We start from the raw sequence: 22,714 nt of genomic DNA, 5'->3' as shown, positions 1-22,714 counted from the left end.
AAGTCAGGAGTTTGAGACCAGCCTGGCCAAAATGGTGAAACCTGGTCTCTACTAAAAATATTAAAATGAGTTGGGCATGGTGGTGGGCACCTGTAATCCCAACTACCTGGGAGGCTGAGGCAGAAGAATTGCTTGAACCCTTGAGGTGGAGGTTACGGTGAGCTGAGATTGCACTCCAGCCTGGATGACAATCCATTGCACTCCAGCTTGGATAACAAGAGTGAAACTTGTCTTTAAAAAAAAAAAAAAAAAAAAAGGCCAGGTGTGGTGGCTTATGCCTGTAATCCCAGCACTTTGGGAGGTGGAGGTGGGAGGATCACAAGATCAGGAGATCAAGACAGGCCTGACCAGCTTGCTGAAGCCCTGTCTCTACTAAAAATACAAAAATTAGCTGGGCATGTGGTGAGCGCCTATAGTGCCAGCTACTCTGGAGGCTGAGGCAGGAGAATAGCTTAAACCTGGGAGGGGGAGGTTGCAGTGAGCTGAGGTCCGGCCACTGCACTCCAACCTGGTGACAGAGCAAGACTCCGTCTCAAAAAAGAAAAAAAAAAAAAAAAGGAAAAGAAAAGAAAAGAGACATCTGGCCCCTGCTATCCATGTCTTGATAGTGCCTCCAGAGTCTCTCTTGCTGCCGCCTGGGGGCGCCCCCAGCTGGGTCTCAGGCTGCTGCCAACCCTGCTGCAGTTATCATTAGCGTAATTAATAAACAAGCACTGCTGGGGCCAAGTGGAAGAAGAGGCAGGCCGCTGCTGCTCAGGAGAATCCCTGAAAAGATCCAGTGAGCCTGCGGCAACCGGGACTGAGTGGCTGGTCCCTCCTCTCCACCCAGGACCTCTGGAGGGGGTTCCAGGGGGCAGGCAGAGAGGCAAGGGCAAGGGGAGGAGCACACTTGGTAGGCTTGGTTTGGAACCGGCTCCGCAGGTGCCCGACAGGATGTCTGTGGGCAAGGCCACCCCCATGATTACTGGTTGTGGGGCAGGCTCTGAGGCAATTATTCATTCATTTAACAGGCATCTGCCTATTTATTTATGGAGTGCCTATGGTGCGGAAGGTGGTCTACTCATAATAGCTAATGTTTAATTGGACAATGTGACGACACAGCCAACTTTCACAGCAGGTCCTAGGAAAAGGGGTAGAAGCAGGGGAAGCAACTAGGAAAAATGACAGCCCAAAAAGATAAGGGCAACTGGGCTTTGGCCTGTGTAGTGTAGCGGTGGGGATATATATTAGGTAAAACCTGGGGATTACCAAGATCTTGGGAAACTCAAGACCCAAGTTGGAAAACATACTGCAAGTGGGGCTGGAGAAAATGGGCATTTTCAGGTAGGAGGGACTTGGAGATAAAGGCATGGCAATAGGACATGCATGAATATGGGAATTTGGGGTGAACGGCTCAATGAAAGTGAGGGACGAAGGGATGCTAGCAGATCCTGTTGGGGGAGCCCTGGGTCACGGCAGTTTCAGGCGGCCTGATAGATGGGAGTGTCTAGGGGATTAAGGTGCTCTTAAGTCCTAGGGGGTGCTAGATTCTGGGATCACAGTCCGAACAAAAGTTGGGGTGTGGTAGGGGCTGCCATCGGGGTTTTGAGGGAAGACTCCGGAGCGCTAGGATGGAAAAGATGCTGGAGCGCTTTTAGGGAAAGGAGGGGCGTGGCCGGGGAGCCCCATCCTGGGGGCCGAGCCATATCCTCGGGTTCGGCCTGGGGGCGGCCGGGGCCGGGGTGCCGGCGGGGCTGCGGGGGTCTGCGGCGCTGGCCGGGGTTCGGGCTCGGAGCGAGCCGCTGGGGCTCCGCGGGGGGGCGGTACAAGCTCGGGCTGCGGGCGGGCTGGGAGGAGGCGGCGGCTCCGCGAAGAACATGAATCAGCGGCGGCGACGGCGGCGACGGCAGTGGAAGGATCGCGGTGGCCCGGGAGCGGCCCCGGGGACCCAGCGCTGCTGACGGCGGCGATCGCGGCGGGAGGCGGACGCGAGTCTCGGAGGCGCTCTCCCCAGCGCCGCCCCACGGGCGGCCTCAGCCCCTCCCGCAGCCCTCCTCTCTCCCGCTCCCTTCCCACCTCCTCCTCCTCCTCCCCGTCCTCCCTCCTCGCTCGCGGACCCGGCCCGGCATGGTGCGGCGTCGCCGCCGATGGCGCTGAGGCGGAGCATGGGGCGGCCGGGGCTCCCTCCGCTGCCGCTGCCGCTGCCTCCGCGGCTGGGGCTGCTGCTGGCGGCTCTGGCTTCTCTGCTGCTCCCCGAGTCCGCAGCCGCAGGTAGGGGCTGGCCCGAGAGGCGGGGGAAGCTGGGGGCTGCGGAGGGGCGCGGTCGGGGATCGGAGCTTGGGGTGGGCCTGGCGGGGGGGAGTCGGGGTGGGGGTCCGGAGCCGAAGGCCGTGGCTCGGGGCCGGGTCAGGGCGCGCTGCGGGGTGCTCGCCGCCAGATCTCCCTGCGGGCCCCCACCCCCAACTTTCTGGCACTCTGGGCTCTCGTGGCGGGGTGGAAGGGAAGGGAGCGGGGTATGGGCTGTGTGGTCAGCGGGGAGAGTTTGGGACTGCATTTTCCCGCCTCGATGTTCCCAGCTGTTAGATTCCTTCTTCCCAGTTCTGGGGACCCCATTCCACCTGCCCTGCACACGAAGGTCCGGCTCAGAAACCACACGGGCCGGGGCTGAGCACCCAAAGGCCACCCTGATACCATTTAGGAACAGGGGCTGTGAGGGTGCCCAGTCACAAAAAGCAAACGGGCACACTCGAGTTCCTGTGCCTTCTGAGCTTCCTGAAAGCAGAACCTTGGAGAGGATGGGCTGGGGCCAGGTTGCTGGTCTTTGGGAGGGGTTAGCCTTGTGTTCCCACATAGCCACTGAAGCATTTGCTGGTGACAAGAGCGTTCCATGCAGCACGGTGCTCTCCAAGTTCCCACCCCAAACCTCGGTGACTGCTGGGCTCATAGAGAGCGGGAGGCCAGCCCCTCTGTCCTGTGACTGGTCCTGAGAGGGTGAAGGGAGCAGAGAAGAGCCACAGGCCAGGACAGCAGCCACCTGGCTGGCATCTTCTCTTGAGACAGCGTTCCCTGCCATATCAGTCTCTCAGGGAAGGGAAGGGAAACGGGTGACAAGTATTTACAAGCTGAAAGGTGTGGACCTGATGCCCAGGGAGCCCACGACTTTAGTGCCTAGAGTCGCACAGCAAAGGACAAGAAGAAGCAGGGCTGGATTTATGCAGATACGTGACCTGCCCCTCTCTCTGCTTAAAAACGCGCCGGGAAGCCAGGAGAGGTGCCAGTGTGTGTGTGTGTGTGTGTGTGTGTGTGTGTGTGTGTGCATGCGCAAGTTCCAAAGAGTGGCCCCTGTTGGTGTGGCAGTGGCTCAGGGGTCTTAGGCTCCCTGCTCAGGGCCCCAGCCCTCCCTTCTGCCTCCCACCTTCCTAGCACCCGCCCCTGCCCACATTCAGGTATTAATAGAGCGGATGGCTGCCAGGAAGGCTGCCATGTGTTTGATCTGACGTGGTTTTGCAGCCATATGTTCTCCACTTCAGGGGAGCACCCCCTCCTTCCCTTCTTCAGCCCTGCTCCATTTGGTAAGGTTGGGTGCAGAGGGTGCTGGCAGCAGTACAGGGTCTGGGCTGACACCTTGGGTGGAGAGCTGGCAGCCTGTTGCACTAGTTGGGTGCAGCAATCATTCTTAGGGCAATGCCCGCCCCAGTAGGGTAACGCCCCGTCATTTCATCCCAGCCTGCCTTCCTTTTGCTGTCTGGTCTCAGCAGGAGGATATGGGGAAGAGGTCCTTAGAACTGGAGGGAACTTGGAGAGCTTGCCATGCCCCTTGCCCTAGCCCAGGTCCAGCCACCTTCCCTCCCACACTGCCTTACCTCTGCTTCCTTGACTTTGGCTAAGAAAGAGCCCTCTGCCTGACACAGAAGCTACGTTCTGGAAGAGAATGGGAACTGTTTACAGAGACAGAGTTCCTCTCAAGGTGACACATGTTCCTTCCACTCCTCAGGTCTGAAGCTCATGGGAGCCCCAGTGAAGCTGACAGTGTCTCAGGGGCAGCCGGTGAAGCTCAACTGCAGCGTGGAGGGGATGGAGGAGCCTGATATCCAATGGGTGAAGGATGGGGCTGTGGTCCAGCACTTGGACCAGTTGTACATCCCCGTCAGTGAGCAGCACTGGATTGGCTTCCTCAGGTGCAGGCCTGTGGGGGAAGGTGTGGGCTGCCAGGCAGGGGGCAGGCTGTGCTTTTTCCTTGGGGATTGGGAGCTGGGGGCCTCACTTGATGCTCAGAGGTTTGTGGATTTTTTTATGTGGCTACCTGTGGGACTTTCCAGAAGGGAGGGCAGGCTGAACCCATCAAGTTTGCCCGGCAGAGCTGCCCCCTTGACCCTGGGAAGTAAGCCTGGTATCCTGTTTCCACAGCCTGAAGTCAGTGGAGCGCTCTGATGCGGGCCGGTACTGGTGCCAGGTGGAGGATGGGGGTGAAACCGAGATCTCCCAGCCAGTGTGGCTCACGGTAGAAGGTGAGGAGGCAGAGCCATATGGGCATGTTGGCCTGGAGCACGTGCTGTCTGCTGGTGACCATACCTCTGCAGCAGAGAACTCTGTGGATGCAGGGCTCCCCCACTGCTCTGTGGGGCCTGACTGTCCAGGCTCTAGGCCCACTCCAGACATCAAAAGACCCTACCAGTTGGAGTTGGGTATCTGAGAACCAAGGGGGCAACTGGGATCCACAACTTGTGGGGAGCAGTCTGTTTCTGTTGCTTGAGCAACAAGCTTCAAGCACCCATCTGGGACTGGACCCTGTTCTGCCAAGTGGCCTGGCCAGCTGGGGGAGGGGAGGAAGGCTCTGCAGCTGCGGGAGCTCAGAGCTTTTCAGCCCAGGAAAACAAAGTGACTAAGAAAGTAACAAAGGGCCCTGAATGGGAGCTGGGCCTGGCAGCAGAACTCTGCTGAAACTCCCACCCACTCCCCTGAGTTTCATACCCCTCCCCCAGCTCTCTATCCCAGTCTCCTCTTACTGCAAGAAGAGTTGTCTAAATCTGCTATGGCTAAGGGGGCAGCATGGAAGGTGCATCCAAGGTGCCAGGTGTGGTGGCGTGCGCCTGTAGTCCCAGCTACTCTGGAGGCTAAGGCAAGAGGATCACTTGAGCCCCCAGGAGTTCCAGGCCAGCCTGGGCAACATAGAGAAACCCGCCCCCCACAATCTCAAAAGAAGAAAATTCCTAAGGAGGCTAAAAAATAGAAGCACCGCCTACCTCATAAGCTAGGTTCCTGTTCTGCTGTTGTCCTAATCATAAGGGGCCTCTGGGAACCTTCTGTGTGGAGGACTTCAGATGTAAACAGACTTGTGATTTGCACAGTAGGAAGCCAAGGGTGGCAAGGCTCACTCCTCACTCCCCTTCTCTCCTAGGTGTGCCATTTTTCACAGTGGAGCCAAAAGATCTTGCAGTGCCACCCAATGCCCCTTTCCAACTGTCTTGTGAGGCTGTGGGTCCCCCTGAACCTGTTACCATTGTCTGGTGGAGAGGAACTACGAAAATCGGGGGACCCGCTCCCTCTCCATCTGTTTTAAATGTAACAGGTGAGCAGCCCCAGAAGGGGGCTTGGAGTGGAGAAGGAGCTGGGTCCTCGAGGGCACTGAAGCTGGCAGAGTTTCAGCCACTGAGTTTGCGGCTGTGAGTGTCCAGAGCAAGCCCCAGTGTCTGGGGACGTGAGCTGCACCCTTACTAAGCTCATTAGTTAGGTGTGCTAGGCTGGCCGGGTGGGCTGATTAGTGGTGATCCTGCTGTGTGTGCTTAAGGAGGGTGTGGGGCCTCTGTCTTTGGTTCACAGCAGTCCAGGCCATGCACAGCTGGCCCTTGGAGATGAATTGTACGAGACCAGGGGCACCCATCCCCCGCCCCTCCCAAGGGAAGGAGCCAGAAACCAGCCCACGCAGAGCTAGGGAGGAGTATCTGGCAGACACTGAGAAGACAAGACTCTCCGGCTGCAGAGAGGGGAGAGGCAGGAGAGAGAAGGGGTAGGGGGAGGTTAGCACAAAGATACAGGGCCTCCTCCCCTAATGTCGCGTTCCAAAAATCTCCAGACGTTTTCCCAAACTGTGTCTGCCTGTACCTCTGCACAGTCACACCTGCACAGCCACCTGGGCCCCAAGTTTCTTGGACACATACCCTCACATGCTCGTAAGGCTTGCTTATTTGTGAAACAAAGTATACTGTTTCTGGTTGAGGCTTGAACTGGGCAAAAAAGATGGGTCTCATGTGCTGGAAGGTGCCAGGAAATGGAGGCTGAGCTAGGTTCCCCGGCAATTTGAATCTTGAGAAGAGGTGGGCTATGAGGCAAGGGCAGGTCCCCTTCAGGAGGACCTGAGTTGGAGCAGATTAGAGAGGAGGTTGGGTTCCCTTCCTTCCAGATGTGCGTGGTTGGGACCCTCAGGCAGGCAGCCTGGTAATAAGCACTCACTGAACTCCTACTCCACACCACACTGTGCTAGGCACCACAGGGGACAGCGGGAATACAAAGGAAATAGAAGCCAAATAACTGAGTATAAATGGGGAGACAAGACACGTGCAGAAAGAGCTGAGAACCACTGCAAGGCAGAGAGTCTGCAAATAACAACCCCGAAGGGGCACAGAGCAAACAGAAGGGCTCACTCTGGTATGCGCAATAAAAGTGTGACCAGAAAAGGGAGGCAACTTGTGCTGTGTGTGGGAGATGGGATGGAGGCGGGAGGGTGTTATAACGTTATTGCATGCTGTGCGCTTGACACACGTTACATGAGTCTCACAATTCTCCCATTTAAGAGATGAGGAAACAGAGCCCCCTCCAGGCTCACCAGCCTCTAGCATCCCTGTTCATTTCACTGTGCCTCGCTGTCCAGCCCATTCCTTTGGCTGCAGGGATTTAAGGATGTTTAGACCAGAGCCTGAGTATTCCCCTTTCCTAATCCCGCACTGAGTGGGGGCTGCTACTTGGGGAGCTGACTGAGGTTTTCTGGCCCCAGGGGTGACCCAGAACACCATGTTTTCCTGTGAAGCTCACAACCTAAAAGGCCTGGCCTCTTCTCGCACAGCCACTGTTCACCTACAAGGTAGGAGGGCTGGTGGGGAGGAAGGGGGATGAGGCCACGGGCATTCCCAGGAGCTGTCCTGTAGTTAGAATTGTTCGGTGTTCCAGCTCCCCTTGGTCCTACTGGGATCTAGGGAGCAAGGGGTTAATTGGCATAGCTCCCATTCCTAGTGGGAGCACCTGAGACCCTGCGTGGCTGAGCTTAGAATAGAATCCTGACGTCACAGCAGATTTCCCATCACGAAGCAGAGTCCTTGGGAGGGAGGGAGGCAGCAGGAGATGGTCAAGGCCCAGCCTTGTTTCTGCTCCTCCCTGTGAGTGGATGGGGGTGGGGAAAACAGGCTCGCACTGGATGGAGGAGACCCAGAGGGCTGGTGCACAGAGAGAGCGGGAGGGAGAGAGTGTCTGCGGGAGCCCGGCTGTGGCTGCAGGGCAGCTGCCTGTCTCTTCCCACCACAGCCCAGGCACTCTCCCAGGTGCGAGCAGCTGTACACTGCTGGCTGCTTGTTTGTGTATCAGTGTGGTCCTGGGAGTGCTAAGTAAAGTAGCCGTCTTTACGTTGGGGATGCCCTGGACCCTCAGAGAGACTCAAGGCTTGACTCCCATGCCTCCTGCTCCGTCTGCTCATATCCCTATTGGGCACTGATTCTGAGTCCCCATCCACAGCACTGCCTGCAGCCCCCTTCAACATCACCGTGACAAAGCTTTCCAGCAGCAATGCTAGTGTGGCCTGGATGCCAGGTGCGGATGGCCGAGCCCTGCTGCAATCCTGTACAGTTCAGGTAGGCTCTTCGGGCCCGGTGATGTTCGTTCTGGCTGCATAGTCAGCATTTTGTTGACATGGGTATCACACTCACTAGACAGCTGCTCGGGCTTGGTCTGCAGCCCTTCTCAGGTGCTGCTCCTTAGCAGTAAGAGCAGAGACCGCTGTCTGTTATAATGGGATGCTGTGGCAACTAAGAGATTTTGCAGATTGGCTCAAATTCATGCATTCTTCAGGTTGGAAAGCAGATCACTAGAGCAGATTTGTGGTACCTGGAAGAGTCTTTCTCTCTCTCTCTCTTTCTTTTTCCTTTTTTTTTAAGACAGGGTCTCACTCTGTTGCCCAGGCTGGAGTGCATGGCACCATCTCAGTTCACTGCAATCTCCACCTCCCAGGTTCAAGTGATTCTCCTGCCTCAGCCTCCTGAGTAGCTGAGATTATAGGCACCTGCCACCATGCCTGGCTAATTTTTTTTTTGTATTTTTAGTAGAGACTGGTAGTTCATTATGTTAGCCATGGTGGTCTCAAACTCCTGACTTCAAGTGATCTGCCTGCCTCAGCCTACCAAAACGCTGGTATCACAGGCGTGAACCAATGCACCTGGCCAAGTTTTTCTAACTTAGTTGAGAGCTCAGACCTTCGCTGATACTCACGCTGTCATGCTCCACCTCACCCCCCAATCCCCACTCAAGTGAAAGAGAAGACCAGGAGGGGCCCTAAGCCTCGGAGAGTGGAAAAGCTGGGTGAGGCGATACTAAAAACAAGAAGCAATGCAGGCTTGCTCATTTTCATCCGTTTACTCAAAAACCATTTAATAAGTACCTTTCAAAACTCTTCTGGGCAGTTCCCCTGGGCAGAAGAGGCCCCTGCTCTGGGCTTCATCATTTAGAGAACGCTACTCAGGTGGGGAAACAGTGGCTCATGCCTGTAATCCCAGCACTTTGGGAGGCTGAGGCAGGTGGATTGCTTGAGCCTGGGAGTTCAAGACCAGCTTGGGCAAAATGGCAAAACCCTGCCTCTATAAAAAAATACAAAAATTATCCAGGCATAGTGGCATGTGCCTGTAGTCCTAACTATTCAGGAGGCTGGAGTGGGAGGATCATTTGAGTCTGAGAAGTCAAGGCTGCAGTGAGCTGAGATTGTGCCACTGCACTCCAGCCTGAGTGACAGGGCAAGATCTTGTCTTTAGAGAGAGAAAAAAAGGAAGATCTTACTCTGGCTCTCCTTTGGCCACATCCTTTGCCCCCGGCAAAGAGCCTGCAGGGCCAAGAGGACATGCCCATTCAGATGGCAAGGACCTCCTCACTGTCATACTGTGCTCTAGATATTCAGGATCTCTTGCCTTAATGGCCCCAAGTCTGCTTCCGGGGCCCATGTCGGCCTCTTCCCTAGTCCATCCTCCCAAGGATGGACCACAGAGTGATATGAGCACCTCTAAGCCCAAGGGGCAGCCAGTCATGAGGGGGATGGGAATGGAGCTTGGCTTTGCAGTCAGCATTGTTCATGCCTGTGCACATGAGGCCCCTCATGGTGCAGAGCTTGGCTTCAGGCCAGCTGTTCTAGTGCTGCCTCATTCTGACTTGGGACTCCAGGGATTTGGAGAGTCATAAATGCAAACCTGATTTTCCAGGTTGTTTTGAAGGTTTACTGGTCAAAATGTTAAGATAGAAACTTTTTACTAGTTTGTTAGCTGATTCACAGTGTTTAAATATTTAGCCATATAGTACATGGATGTCTATTTGTAGTCTTGCCCTGGGCCCCGAAAATGTAAGATGAGGGTCTGGTTCATAGTGCCCCTAGGCTCCTAGTTTCTCTGAGCTTCAGAAGCTCTGGAACTTTGGCATGGCATGTAAACAGGCACAATAAGTGGTAAATGCCCTAACAGTTTCGCACCAAGTACAAAAGGACAAGAGTTCCCAGAGTGGTTGATAAAGGCTTTCACCAAGAAAATGATATTTGCGCTGAGTCTTAAAGGATGAGTAGGGCTTTGCTGGGAAGAGCAGGTCATTCCAAGTGAAAGGAACAGCATTTGCAAAGGCATGAAGGTGTGGAACCTGGTGTATGACTGGGGTAGGGGCAGATGGGAGGGGGTGGGTTGCAAGTGTTTGCTGATAGAGGAAGCATTAATTCAGGCACCCATAACTATACCCTTCTCATCTTTCGTCTCTCACAGGCTCTCCCCTACATTAGTTTTGTGCTTTTCTATAGGTTACACAGGCCCCAGGAGGCTGGGAAGTCCTGGCTGTTGTGGTCCCTGTGCCCCCCTTTACCTGCCTGCTCCGGGACCTGGTGCCTGCCACCAACTACAGCCTCAGGGTGCGCTGTGCCAATGCCTTGGGGCCCTCTCCCTATGCTGACTGGGTGCCCTTCCAGACCAAGGGTCTAGGTAAGGGTTGCATAGAGCAGAGGGGCTGGGCAGGGCTGGAGCCGGGACGGGGGCCATGTTGGCTGGAGTTCTGAATGGTGCTGGTGGAGAGGGAGGTTCAGGCATCCTTCAGCAAACATTTACTGCATATCTCTACTTACTACCTTGTATCTAGTTCTTGTGGGTGGAACGGATAAGGAAACTAGAAAAGATCAGATAATGTGGTTGATGAAGAGTGCCCCCGGGTGGTTAAGGAAACTGTCCCTAAAAAGGTCTGAGTGGGGTGTGAAGGATAAAGAAGAAGGCATGTAAATATCTGGGGGAAAATCACTGCCAGAAGAAGGCACAGCAAGTGCAAAGACCCTATGACAGAAACTTGCTTGCAGCTCTCTGGCAATTGCAAGGAGGCTGGCATAGCTGTGAGAGGGGAGTGGTGAGGGATGAGGCAGAGAGGCAGTAACCATGGTGATGAAGAGCAACACTGCCGAGCTGGGGTGCTGCCTGTCCTGCCCATTGCTTACCCCTCCCCCAGCACAGTGGGTGAGAGCAGTCAGAGCTGGGAGGTGAACCCTGCCCCCATCTGTGCCTCTCAGAGCTGTTTAGTTCTTGGGAGTTGGTTCCAAAGGTCTGCATGGGATTTTGACGGTGGGAAGGGCAGGATCTTAGCAATCTTCTCTCTTTGGCTCCAGCTCCAGCCAGCGCTCCCCAAAACCTCCATGCCATCCACACAGATTCAGGCCTCATCTTGGAGTGGGAAGAAGTGATCCCTGAGGGCCCTTTTGAAGGCCCCCTGGGACCCTATAAACTGTCCTGGGTTCAAGACAATGGAACCCAGGTAAGAGAGACAGAACCCTCTCCTCTCTCCACTCTCCTGGAGTATCAGCCCTCAGGGTTCTAAGGCCTTTAAGAACTTCAAAATGGTTGTCGTTGGTGGGTCTGGGTCTCCCGCTGCCCCAGAGAATCCTTTCCTCCTCACCCTCCTCTGCAAGTTCCACTTCTCAGAGGATTATGTCTCCTGTTAGGATTGCATCTTGTGTGCACTTTGTAAATAAAGCAGGAAGCACATTCCTGCATGAGCTGGGGGAGGGCACAGATAAGGCTTTGTCCCCAGCGCAGTCCGCTCCCATCCCCCACCTGTGCATTCTGGGACTGAGCCTTGTTTGTGTTCTGGAGAGGCCCCTGCAGCTTGAAGCAGGAATGTGATGACTCCCAGAAGGTTGTGTTCCCTCAGCCCCTGAACCCACAGTGCCCCTATACTCCCATGCTCCCAGCTGGACCTTTTTCTGTCCTCAGGCCCCAGCTGGAGGCCTTCTCAGGCTCAGTGTGGGGTGGGGGCTTTTCCTGGCTGCAGGATGAGCTGACAGTGGAGGGGACCAGGGCCAATTTGACAGGCTGGGATCCCCAAAAGGACCTGATCATACGTGTGTGCGTCTCCAATGCAGTAGGCTGTGGACCCTGGAGTCAGCCACTGGTGGTCTCTTCTCATGACCATGCAGGTGAGGCCTGTAGGGGAGAGGGACAGAGGCTCAGGGGATCAAGATTCTCAAGGGCAGCCTAGACTGGGGGGAGGAGTCTGGTAGCACCTCGCCTCCTAATCAGCCCACAGACAGACTGAAGAAGCTGAAGCCAGGACTGGTATTTAAACTATATCTTGACTGGGCATGGTGGCTCAAGCCTGTAATCCCAGCATTTTGGGAGGTTGAGGGATCCCTTGAGGCCAGCAGTTTGAGACCAGCTCTGGCAACATAACAAGACCCTGTTTCTTTAAAAAATTTCAAAAAACTAATTAGCCTGGTGTGGTGGCTACTCCAGAGGCTGAGGCAGGAGGATTGCTTGAGCCCAGGTGTTTGAGGCTGCAGTGAGCTATGATCGCACCACTGCCCTCCAGCCTTTGCAACAGACTGAGACTGTTGTCTCTAAACAAACAAACAAACAGACAGACAAATAAGGCCAGGAGTGGTGGTTCATACCTGTAATCCCACAACTTTGGGAGGCTGAGGCTGGAGGATTGCTTGAGTCCAGGAGATGGCCACCCTGGGCAGCAAAGTGAGAGCTTATCTCTACCAGAAAATTTTAAAAATTAGCCAGGTGTGATGTTCTCAAGGGCAACCTCGACTGGGGGGAGGAGTCTGGTAGCACCTCGCCTCCTAATCAGCCCACAGACAGCCTGAAGAGGCTGAGGCCAGGACTGGTATTTAAACTATATCTGGGACCTCTAGTCCCAGCTGTGTGGGAGGCTGAAGTGGAAGGAGTGCTTGTGCCCGGGAGATTGAGGCTGCGGTGATCTCTAGTGTGCCCCTGCACTCTGACCTGGGCAACGGAACAAGACCCTGTCTCAAGCAAACTATATCTCATTCTCCTCTGTCTGCCCCAGAACGAGCATAGAAATGCATGGTCACACTCTAGGTCACAACAGCCAGGGCCTGTCGCTGACCAGGTAGGAAGGGCTCCTGGGTCTTCCTCTGGAGCCCCTTTCCCTCAGAACCTTTATTGACCTAGAGAAGCCCCTTGACCCAGCTGGATGGCCACCCTGGGAAAGTTCTGAAGGGGCCCCGTGGTGTCATCATAGCTCATGCCACTGTGCCTCCCTCCCACAGGCCACCAGGGCCCTCCTCACAGCCGCACATCCTGGGTACCTGTGGTCCTTGGTGTGCTAACAGCCCTGGTGACAGCTGCTGCCCTGGCCCTCATCCTGCTTCGAAAGAGACGGAAAGAGACGCGGTTTGGGTAAGGGGGCAGGGATGTGGAGGGAGAGGCAGATGATGACAAAAGACCTTGGAGCTGACCCCAAGTCCTGGGTTTTCCTTTAGGCAAGCCTTTGACAGTGTCATGGCCCGGGGAGAGCCAGCCGTTCACTTCCGGGCAGCCCGGTCCTTCAATCGAGAAAGGCCTGAGCGCATCGAGGCCACGTGTGAGTGGTGGGAAAATCATGGGAAGGACAGTGGGCTGTCTTGTGCGCCTATCTGTGTTCTTTTAACTCATTAATTTCACTGCTGTGTCTGAATGTCAGTGAGCCCCAGGCACATAAACCTGCCTGTGTGGAGCTCACCACCCCAGCCGTGGGAGACCTAACTCACGTCTGTGCTCTGAGGGCAGAGTCTGGGGTATAAGAGGCAGGCTGAGTTTTGGATCAGGAATCAGAGATCCCTCTTTCCCACAAACTCTTTGCCCACAGTGGACAGCTTGGGCATCAGCGATGAACTGAAGGAAAAACTGGAGGATGTGCTCATCCCAGAGCAGCAGTTCACCTTGGGCCGGATGTTGGGCAAAGGTATGTGGGGCTGTGCAGGGATGGGCATGGCTGGTTTGCCATAGCTGGAGGTGTTTGGTTGTCCCTGTCACTTTTAGGGTGTGGGTCTGGGTTGGCTCCGGTAAACAAGGTATGCTTGTAGACTCCTGAGTGTGGGACGTTTGGGTGGAATGGTGGCTGGGGACAGGGAGGGCTGAGGAGCTGCTCCCAGCATGCTCTGCTCTGGCTACTGGCAAGGGTGCCTTCTCCAGTGCCCCCAGAGTCTGCTGACTGTGTCCCCATGGAGGGTCACTTGGGAGAGAAGCGGTCAGGGAGCAGAGAGTCAAGGAGACTCCCTCACTTGGACTGGTTTCTAGGAGAGTTTGGTTCAGTGCGGGAGGCCCAGCTGAAGCAGGAGGATGGCTCCTTTGTGAAAGTGGCAGTGAAGATGCTGAAAGGTGAGTGGCAGGTAGCTGTGGCCTGAGGGCATCACGTGGAAGGGTAAGAGGGGTGACTGACTCTGAAGAAGGCTCTACTTTGCCCCTAGATTTTCCAAGAGGAGCTGGGCAGCACTAACTGGGATGCTGTCTTTACCACATGAATAATTCACAAGCATAAACCCAAACACACATATTCATGCCCCAGCCATTGCTCTCTGCCATCGGCAGTGACTGCCCTCTGAGTTCCCTCTTGGGTGATTACAGCTATGGTTGGTTGACCTGCTGGGCTGCCCACACCAAAGGGAAGGGAAGGCATTAGCAAGTAGACAAGTTGCTGAATAGCACCACTCCTGGGGGTTTCTCCTGCTCATGACTGGGCTGATTCCTGGGCTCCCTGGGAAGCCTATGAGATCTTAAGGACAAGACCTGGGAGTCCTGGGTCAAATGTAGGAGCACATCTTGTTTTATTCCCTCCTTCCCGTCCCTTTCTCCTAGCTGACATCATTGCCTCAAGCGACATTGAAGAGTTCCTCAGGGAAGCAGCTTGCATGAAGGAGTTTGACCATCCACATGTGGCCAAACTTGTTGGTGAGCCCATTATGCGGGGAGGCAGATAGAGAAGAGGGCTAACAGTATGCCCTACCCACATGAGCGGGTAGCCTGTAGGAAAGAAGTTTGGACTCACCTGGTGAGTAAATAGATAAAATAGCAAGGACAGTCCTGGCAGAAATCTGAGGTGAGAAGTAGCAAAGATCCGCACGTGAAGACTGTGGGGCCAGGCGTGGTGGCTCATGCCTGTCACCCCAGCACTTTGGGAGGCTGAGGTGGGAGAACTGCTTGAGGCCAGGGGTTTGAGACCAGCCTGAGCAGTATAGCAACAGCCCACCTCTATTAAAAGAAAAAAGAAAAAAGGCCCAAAGGCACAGCACTTTGGGAAGCAGAGGCGGGCAGATCACGAGATCAGAAGTGCAAGACCAGCCTGGCCAACATGGTGAAACCTCGTCTCTACTAAAAATACAAAAATTAGCCGGTGTGGTGGCTCACGCCTGTTGTCCCAGCTACTCAGGAGGCTGAGGAAGGAGAACCGCTTGAACCAAGGGGGCGGATGTTGCAGTGAGCTGAGATCACGCCACTGCACTTCAGCCTGGGCGACAGAGTGGAACTCTGTCTCAAAAACACACACACACACACACACACACACGTATACCAAAATTAGCTAGGCGTGGTGGTGTGCACCTGTGTCCAGCTACTTGGGAGGCTGAGGTGGGAGGGTCATTTGAGCCCAGGACACTGAGGCTGCAGTGAGCCGTGATTGGGCTCCTGCATTCCAGCCTAGATGACAGAGTGAGATACTGTTTCAGAAAAAACAAAGACTGCTTATGTGGACAGAGAAGGAAAGGAAGGGGACAGAAGATGCTCCAGGGATCTGAGAGCAGTCAGAGTCCCTGCTGGGTAGTCCCCAGACCAGTATGGAACCTATGAAAATAGAAGTGGCAGAGCCAGAGCTAGAGATGGGACCCAGCAGGTGGGGACTTATGCAGACACCTGAGCTGCCCCTTGACCCTTCTGTGCTCAGCTCCGGACTGTCCCTTGTCCCAGGGGTGAGCCTCCGGAGCAGGGCTAAAGGCCGTCTCCCCATCCCCATGGTCATCTTGCCCTTCATGAAGCACGGGGATCTGCATGCCTTCCTGCTCGCCTCCCGGATTGGGGAGAACCCCTTTGTGAGTGCCTGGTGTGGGGGTGGCTAGGAGGAAACGGGTGGGAGCACAGGGCCTGGAAAGGGATAGAGACCCTGGCAGAGAGGGGCGTGCTGGGTAGGGTTGACGGAGCTGGATGGGAGTAGGAGAGCTCTGAGTTTAAATCCTTTTAATCTAGCAGGCTTCCTTGTCTCTCACAAAACCCTGCTGAGAATTGTGGACTGGGCAAGGGACCTTTCTAGGGGGAGGGACTTGTGGAGACTCAGGTTGAGAGAGTCTTAGCTTCCAGGCTCCCTCTCAGGCTTCCCGAAGCTTCCTTGCCTTGGGAAGGCCCTCCATCCCTTTCCTTCGTTCCAGTGATTCTGGGGACAGTCTCCAGCCTCTCTGGCCAGGGACCCCATCCATCCTGCCCCAGCTTGTGGGCAGGTGAAGCCTGAGCTTGCCCTGTCTGTCCACCAGCACCTACCCCTCCAGACCCTGATCCGGTTCATGGTGGACATTGCCTGCGGCATGGAGTACCTGAGCTCTCGGAACTTCATCCACCGAGACCTGGCTGCTCGGAATTGCATGTATGAATTCTAGAGGGCGTGGGAGTGGGAGACAGCAGCAGGTGCCAAGAGGAGCTAGCTAATGGTTGGCTCCTGCCTGGGACAGTATCTGCTATGCATGGGGAGATCTTGGGAGCAAAGATATCCTGGCCCTTGCCAGGTGCAGTGGTGCGTACCTGCAGTCCCAGCTACTCAGGAGGCTGAGGTGGGAAAATCCCTTGAGCCCAGGAGTTCTGGGCTGTATGCGCTATGCTGATTGGGTGCCCCCACTAAGTTTTGCATCAATATGGTGATGTCCCAGGAGCCGGGGACCACCAGGTTGCCTAAGGAGGGGTGAACCGACCCAGGGCAGAAACAGAGCAGGTCAAAACTCCCGTGCTGATCAGTAGTGGGATCGCGCCTGTGAATAGCCACTGCACTCCAGCCTGGGCAACATGACAATACCCCATCCCTAAAAAAGAAAAATAAACGTTTAATTAAAAAAAAAAAAAAGATATCCTGGCTCTTATAGGGCTGTGAGCATGGCGGAAGGCTGACTCCCTCCCTCAACACCCCTTGTAGGCTGGCAGAGGACATGACAGTGTGTGTGGCTGACTTTGGACTCTCCCGGAAGATCTACAGCGGGGACTACTATCGTCAGGGCTGTGCCTCCAAATTGCCCGTCAAGTGGCTGGCGCTGGAGAGCCTGGCTGACAACCTGTATACTGTGCACAGTGATGTGGTGAGCAGGGTGGCCCCTGAAGCTTGGGGGGAACTCGTGTGAGAGCAGACCTTTAGGATCTTTAAGGGCCTAGCCAAGTGTATTCTCGGGTTTGGCTGTCCTGTGATGAGGCCCCTGAGCCCCAGGCTGTGCCTGCCTCAGAGCCATGGCTCTGCCTGGCCCAGGATGCCTAGTGACAGCTTCTCCCCCAACTTTGACTCTGTCCCAGTGGGCCTTCGGGGTGACCATGTGGGAGATCATGACACGTGGGCAGACGCCATATGCTGGCATCGAAAACGCTGAGATTTACAACTACCTCATTGGCGGAAACCGCCTGAAACAGCCTCCGGAGTGTGTGGAGGACGTGTGAGTATCCTGGGAAGGGGCTCTGGAAGGAAAGGGGGACCTGGGGTTTTAGCTGATGGCTGCCACCACAGCTGCTGGCCTAGTGGAGACTAACAGCCTCAACTGGACCTTTGTTTTTCTGATGCAACATCCTTGTAGTTGGAAGATGTCACTCCACCTCACACTCATTGTTCCTCCACCACCTCCCTGTTTTCTTTCCTTCCTCCTTCCCATCCCATAGTTCTTGCTTTAGCCTTTGTCTATCAGTCTCTTTTCTCCAGTTTGTAGGGAGAACCAGGAACCCCAAGAGCAGAAGGCACAGTGCTGAGCACAAGTGTGGGAGGTTTCCCTGCCACCTTCCCACCCATAATTCGTTTTTTTGGAATTTTTATTTATTTGTTCTACTCTAGTGAATGCAACCTTTGTCCTGGAGACCCTAGCTAGTCTAAGAAAACTTCCTAGGCTGAGCTTCCTCTCCCCCTCAGATGGGGCTTCCTAAGGCATGAAAAAAACTAGGCCGCTTCATCCCTCTCCTTGCCTGGCAAGGGAGGAGGCAGAGCGGGTGGGAGGCTGGGAGAGGAGGGAATCTAAGATAAAGAACTGAGATTCTGGAAAAGGGAACTGCCTCCTCTTTCTGCAAGCCCAAAGCCCTCAGGACTGGGCAGGCAGTGATACCACCCACTTTGCTAGAGTGATAAGAAGAACCCCCGTGACAAGATTATGGGAAGTGTCACTGACATGAGCTGGGCATTTAGGCATTCCTTCAGGTAATCTTCCTCTGAACAGATGAGGAAGAGACTCTTATTATGTGTTTTTTCTTTTTGAGACAAGAGTTTCACTCTTGTTGCCCAGGCTGGAGTATAATGGCAAGATCTCAGCTCACTAAAACCTCTGCCTCCTGAGTTCAGGCAATTCTCCTGCCTCAGCCTCCCAAGAAACTGGGATTACGGGCACCCACAACTACACCTGGCTAATTTTTTTTTTTTTTGTATTTTTAGTAGAAACAGAGTTTCTCCATGTTGGTCAGGCTGATCTCGAATTCCGACCTCAGGTGGCCTCCCAAAGTGCTGGGATTACAGGTGTGAGCCACTGCCCCCTTATTTAGCTCCACTTTGTAGATGAGAAAATAGGATTAGAGAGATTAAGTAACTTGACCAACGTCACAGAGCTATTAAGTGAATGAGCTGGAATTTGAACCTAGATCCTTGTGATTTTAGAATATGTATTCTCAACTCTTAATGACAGCAACTGTGGTTTGTCTGTTCTGGTATTAAATTCCCACTCCATCCAAGCCAAGGTCTCCCTAGGCCTACAGATGACCTTTTGTGGGTATTTTTTGTTTTGATTTTTTTGATATAGGGTCTCACTGTGTCGCCCAGGCTAGAGTGCAGTGGTGTGATCTGTGCTCAAGTAATCCTCCCTCCCCAGCCTTCTGAGTAGCTGGGACTACAGGCAAGTGCCACCACACCCGGCTAATTTTTATATTTTTGTAGAGACAGAGCTCCGCCATATTGACCAAGCTGGCCTTGAGCTCCTGGGCTCAAGCCATCCACCTGCCTTGGCCTCCCAAAATGCTGGGATTACAGGTGTGAGCCACCATGCCCAGCCCAGAGGACCTTTCATGAGCACCAGGGGGAGTGGAGCCACTGTGATAAGAGAAAGAATCTACTCCATTTCTTGCTCTGGGATTGGACTTCGAGAAGGCTGAGGTCATGGACAGGCAGAGGAAGGTTCAGCCCGATGGTGGGATCCTTCCCTTGCACAGTGGGGAAATCTCGAGTACACAAGCCAGGCCCTACCCCTTCTGTTCATTCAGCAGAGCTCAGGGCATGGCAAGGGGCGGGAAGCTCACATCTCCCTGTGGCTGCAGCCTGCCTCAGTTCTAATCTGGAGCTGCAGAAGCTCTGATGGGCAGTGGGGACTAGACCTCAGCACAGCGTCCTCCCAGCTGGGGCTGGTGCTGTCAATGGAGAGCGGGCGGGCACTGGCCTCCCCCAGGCAGCCTGGTGGACAGATGCCAGTTGGCTCCTAGCACAGCCTTGGGAATGTGTCCCAGTCTGGCCATGTACCCACGGCCGCAGACCATTCCTGTTCCCACGGCCTGCTCAGTGTCTGGTATGATCCCTGCCGTTATTAGAGGCCCCTGCTGGGTGTGCTGGGTTTGAGGCAGTGCTTGGGGCTCTTGTCATGGACATTGGCAAGAGAGCAGGCAGTTGCTTTCGCTGGACATGGTTTCAGCCTCTTCCCATTAGGTTTTTTGGTTTTTATTTTTCAACCTTGGCCTGAGGCATTCCTTGGGCACCCTGAGTGACAGGCTTCAGGGAATTTGTAAGGTTCCTGAAATTGTATGTAAAAACGCATTCCTGTCAGGAGGAGAGCTGGAAGCTTTTTCCAGATACTCAAAGGTTGTGTATGAATAGTGAGGATTTTTTTTTTTTTTTTTTAAATACAGGGTTTCATGTTGGCCAGGCTGTTCTTGAACTCCTGACCTCGTGATCCGCCTGCCTTGGCCTCCCAAAATGCTGGGATTATAGGCATGAGCCACATATGGCGCCTGGCCCCAAATAGTGAGGATTTTTTATTGATTTTATTATTATTATTACTATTTTGAGACAGAGTCTTGCTCTGTCACCTAGGCTGGAGCAATCTCGGCTCTTTGCAACCTCTGTCTCCCAGGTTCAAGAGATTCTCCTGCCTCATCCTCCCAAGTAGCTGGGATTACAGGCATGTACTTCCACACCAGTCTAATTTTTGTATTTTTTAGTAGAGATGGGGTTCCACCATGTTGGCCAGGCTGGTCTCGAACTCCTGACCTCAAGCGATCCACCCAGGGTCTCGCTCTGTCACCCAGGCTGGACTGCAGTGGTGTCAGCATGGCTCACTACAGCCTTGACCTCCCTGGCGCAAGTCATCTTCTCACCTCAGCCTTCCGAGTAGCTGGGACTTTAGCCATGCCTACCAAGCCCGGCTATTTTTGTTATTGTAGAGACGGGGTTTTGCCATGTTGCCCATACTGGTCTCAAACTGCTTAGCTCAAATAATCCTCCCCACTTGGCCTCCCAAACTGTTGAGATTACAGGTGTGAGCTGCTGTGCCCCACCAGGGATTACAATTTTTAAAAACCCTAGTGCCATATGATGAAAGGGCCCCTGCTTTTGAGGGAAGGGCTGCTGCCTTCGCTAATGCTTCTTTCCACCCCAGGTATGATCTCATGTACCAGTGCTGGAATGCTGACCCCAAGCAGCGCCCAAGCTTCACTTGTCTGCGAATGGAACTTGAGAACATCCTGGGCCAGCTGTCTGTGCTCTCCGCCAGCCAGGATCCCTTATACATCAACATCCAGAGAGCTGAGGAGCCTGCCACGGGGGGCAGCCTGGAGCTGCCTGGCGGGGATCAGCCCGACAGTGGGGCTGGGGATGGCAGTGGCATGGGGGCAGTGGGTGGCGTTCCCAGTGACTATCGGTACATCCTTACCCCTGGAGGGCTGGCTGAGCAGCCAGGGCAGGCAGAGCAGCAGCCAGAAAGTCCCATCAATGACACCCAGAGGCTTTTACTGCTGCAGCAAGGGCTACTGCCACACAGTAGCTGTTAGCCCACAGGCAGAGGGCATCGGGGCCATTTGGCTGGCTCTGCTGGCCACTCTGCTGGCTGACTAAGCCCCGTCTAACCCCAGCCCAGACAGCAGGGTGTGGAGGCTCCTGTGGTAGTCCTCCCAAGCTGTGCTGGGAAGCCCGGACTGACCAAATCACTCAATCCCGGTTCTTCCTGCAACCACTCTGTGGCCAGCCTGGTATCAGTTTAGGCCTTGGCTTGATGGAAGTGGGCCAGTCCTGGTTATTTGAACCCAGGCAGCTGGCAGGAGCGGGGTGGCTATGTTTCCATGGTTACCATGGGTGTGGATGGCAGTGCGGGGAGGGTAGGTCCAGCTCTGTGGGCCCTACCCTCCTGCTGAGCTGCCCCTGCTGCTTAAGTGCATGCATTGAGCTGCCTCCAGCCTGGGGGCCCAGCTGTTACTACGCTTGGGGTTTAAATACCCCCCAAGTCACACAGAGGTGATGTCCTTGTAATATCCTTGTAATTAGGTGAGGGTTGGTAAGGGGTTGGTATCTCAGGTCTGAATCTTTATCACCTTTCTGATTCCGCACCCTGCCTAGGCCGGGAGAAGTTGAGGGGAGCATGCTTCCCTGCAGCTGACCCGGTCACACAAAGGCATGCTGGAGTACCTAGGCATCTGGTGCCCCTCTTCCAAAGGCAGCGTGCTGAGCCGGCAAGAGGAAGGGGTGCTATGAGGCTTGCCCAGGAGTAAGTGAGCCTGGAGAGGAGTTCAGGAGCCCCTCTCCATGCACTCCCACAATCTGAGCATGCTACCAAATCTCAAAATCCCCTAAGACTAACAAAGGCAGCTGTGTCTGAGCCCAATCCTTCTAAACAGTGACCTTTAGTGCCAACTTCCCCTCTAACTGGAGAGCCTCTTCTGTCCCATCTCCAGAGAGAAATCAGGCCTGATGAGGGGGAGTTCCTGGAGCCTGGACCCCAGCCTTGGCGGGGAAGCCTCCTGGAATGCATGGGGCGGGTCCTAGCTGTTAGGGACATTTTCAGGCTCTTAGTTACTGTTTAAAACAGAAATAAAATTGAAGACTAAAGACCTAAGGTTTTGTCTCCATTTTTTTTTTCTTTTTTTTGAGACAGAGTCTCACTCTGTTGCCCAGGCTGGAGTACATGGCGTGATCTCAGCTCACTGCAACCTCTACCTCCCAGGTTCAAACGATTCTCATGCCTCAGCCACCCAAGTAGTTGGGATTACGGGGTGCATCACCACGCCCGGCTAATTTTTGTATTTTTAGTAGAGATGGGGTTTCGCCATGTTGGCCAAGCTGGTCTCCAACTCCTAATCTCAGGTGATCCTTCCTCCCAGCCTCTTCCTCCCAAAGTGCTGGGATTATAGGCATGAACCACCATGCCCGGCACCAGCTTTGTCTCTTAAATGTTTACTTTTTTCCAGAACACAAGAATGAAACATCTCCACATAGAGAAAAGTCTGGAAAGACACATGCCAAAATGTTATCAGCTGTTATCTTTAAATGATGGGGTTGAGGGGACTTTCTTCTTTGTGCTTTCCAAATTTTCTGCACTGAGCACAAAATGCTTTTGTTATTAGATATAGGACCCCAATGAATCTTATTATATTGAAGATAATACAGAGTCACTGTGGGCAGTTAGAAAAATGCAGGAAATCATAAAGAAAGAGTGCCAATTACTTATACTCCCACCACCTAGAGATAACTTCCACTGATCTTTTGAAAATGCAAATATTGGCTGGGTGCGGTGACTCAGGCCTGTAATCCCAGCACTTTGGGAGGCCCAGGTGAGTGGTTCACGAGGTCAGGAGTTTGAGACCAGCCTAACCAACATGGTGAAACCCCATCTCTACCAAAAATATAAAAAAATAGCCATTCTTGGTGGCGCGTGCCTGTAATCTCAGCTACTCAGGAGGCTGAGGCAGGAGAATTGCTTGAACCTGGGAGGCAGAGGTTGCAGTGAGCCGAGATCACACCACTGCACGTACTCCAGCCTGGGTGACAGAGTGAGACT

At 54.2% G+C, this 22,714-nt stretch overlaps 1 protein-coding gene across 1 annotated transcript; it reads left to right on the top strand.

Moving 5' to 3' along the window:
* Positions 1–1,858: 1,858 nt before the first annotated feature.
* TYRO3 (TYRO3 protein tyrosine kinase) lies at positions 1,859–21,772 on the top strand. Its single transcript, XM_032251242.1, has 19 exons — positions 1,859–2,250; positions 3,974–4,157; positions 4,387–4,487; positions 5,378–5,548; positions 6,971–7,057; positions 7,702–7,817; positions 10,007–10,184; positions 10,853–10,998; positions 11,515–11,659; positions 12,761–12,890; positions 12,974–13,074; positions 13,339–13,434; positions 13,770–13,850; positions 14,328–14,420; positions 15,432–15,553; positions 15,989–16,098; positions 16,639–16,798; positions 17,007–17,143; positions 20,324–21,772. Exons 1-19 carry the CDS (start codon positions 2,127–2,129, stop codon positions 20,712–20,714), a joined length of 2,673 nt encoding a protein of 890 aa, XP_032107133.1. The 5' UTR covers positions 1,859–2,126; the 3' UTR covers positions 20,715–21,772.
* The last annotated feature ends 942 nt before the right edge of the window (positions 21,773–22,714 follow it).

Source organism: Sapajus apella, unplaced genomic scaffold (assembly GCF_009761245.1).
Source record: "Sapajus apella isolate SASKATOON/1434 unplaced genomic scaffold, GSC_monkey_1.0 scaffold74, whole genome shotgun sequence".
Lineage (NCBI taxonomy): Eukaryota > Metazoa > Chordata > Mammalia > Primates > Cebidae > Sapajus > Sapajus apella.
This window is presented reverse-complemented; position numbering and strand designations above follow the sequence as displayed.

Coding starts and splice junctions, on each gene's coding strand:
- TYRO3 (XM_032251242.1), top strand. CDS start 2,127: ATGGCGCTGAGGCGGAGCATGGGGCGGCCGGGGCTCCCTCCGCTGCCG. Junction 4,488..5,377: donor AGTGTGGCTCACGGTAGAAG/GTGAGGAGGCAG, acceptor CTTCTCTCCTAG/GTGTGCCATTTTTCACAGTG. Junction 10,999..11,514: donor TTCAAGACAATGGAACCCAG/GTAAGAGAGACA, acceptor TCCTGGCTGCAG/GATGAGCTGACAGTGGAGGG.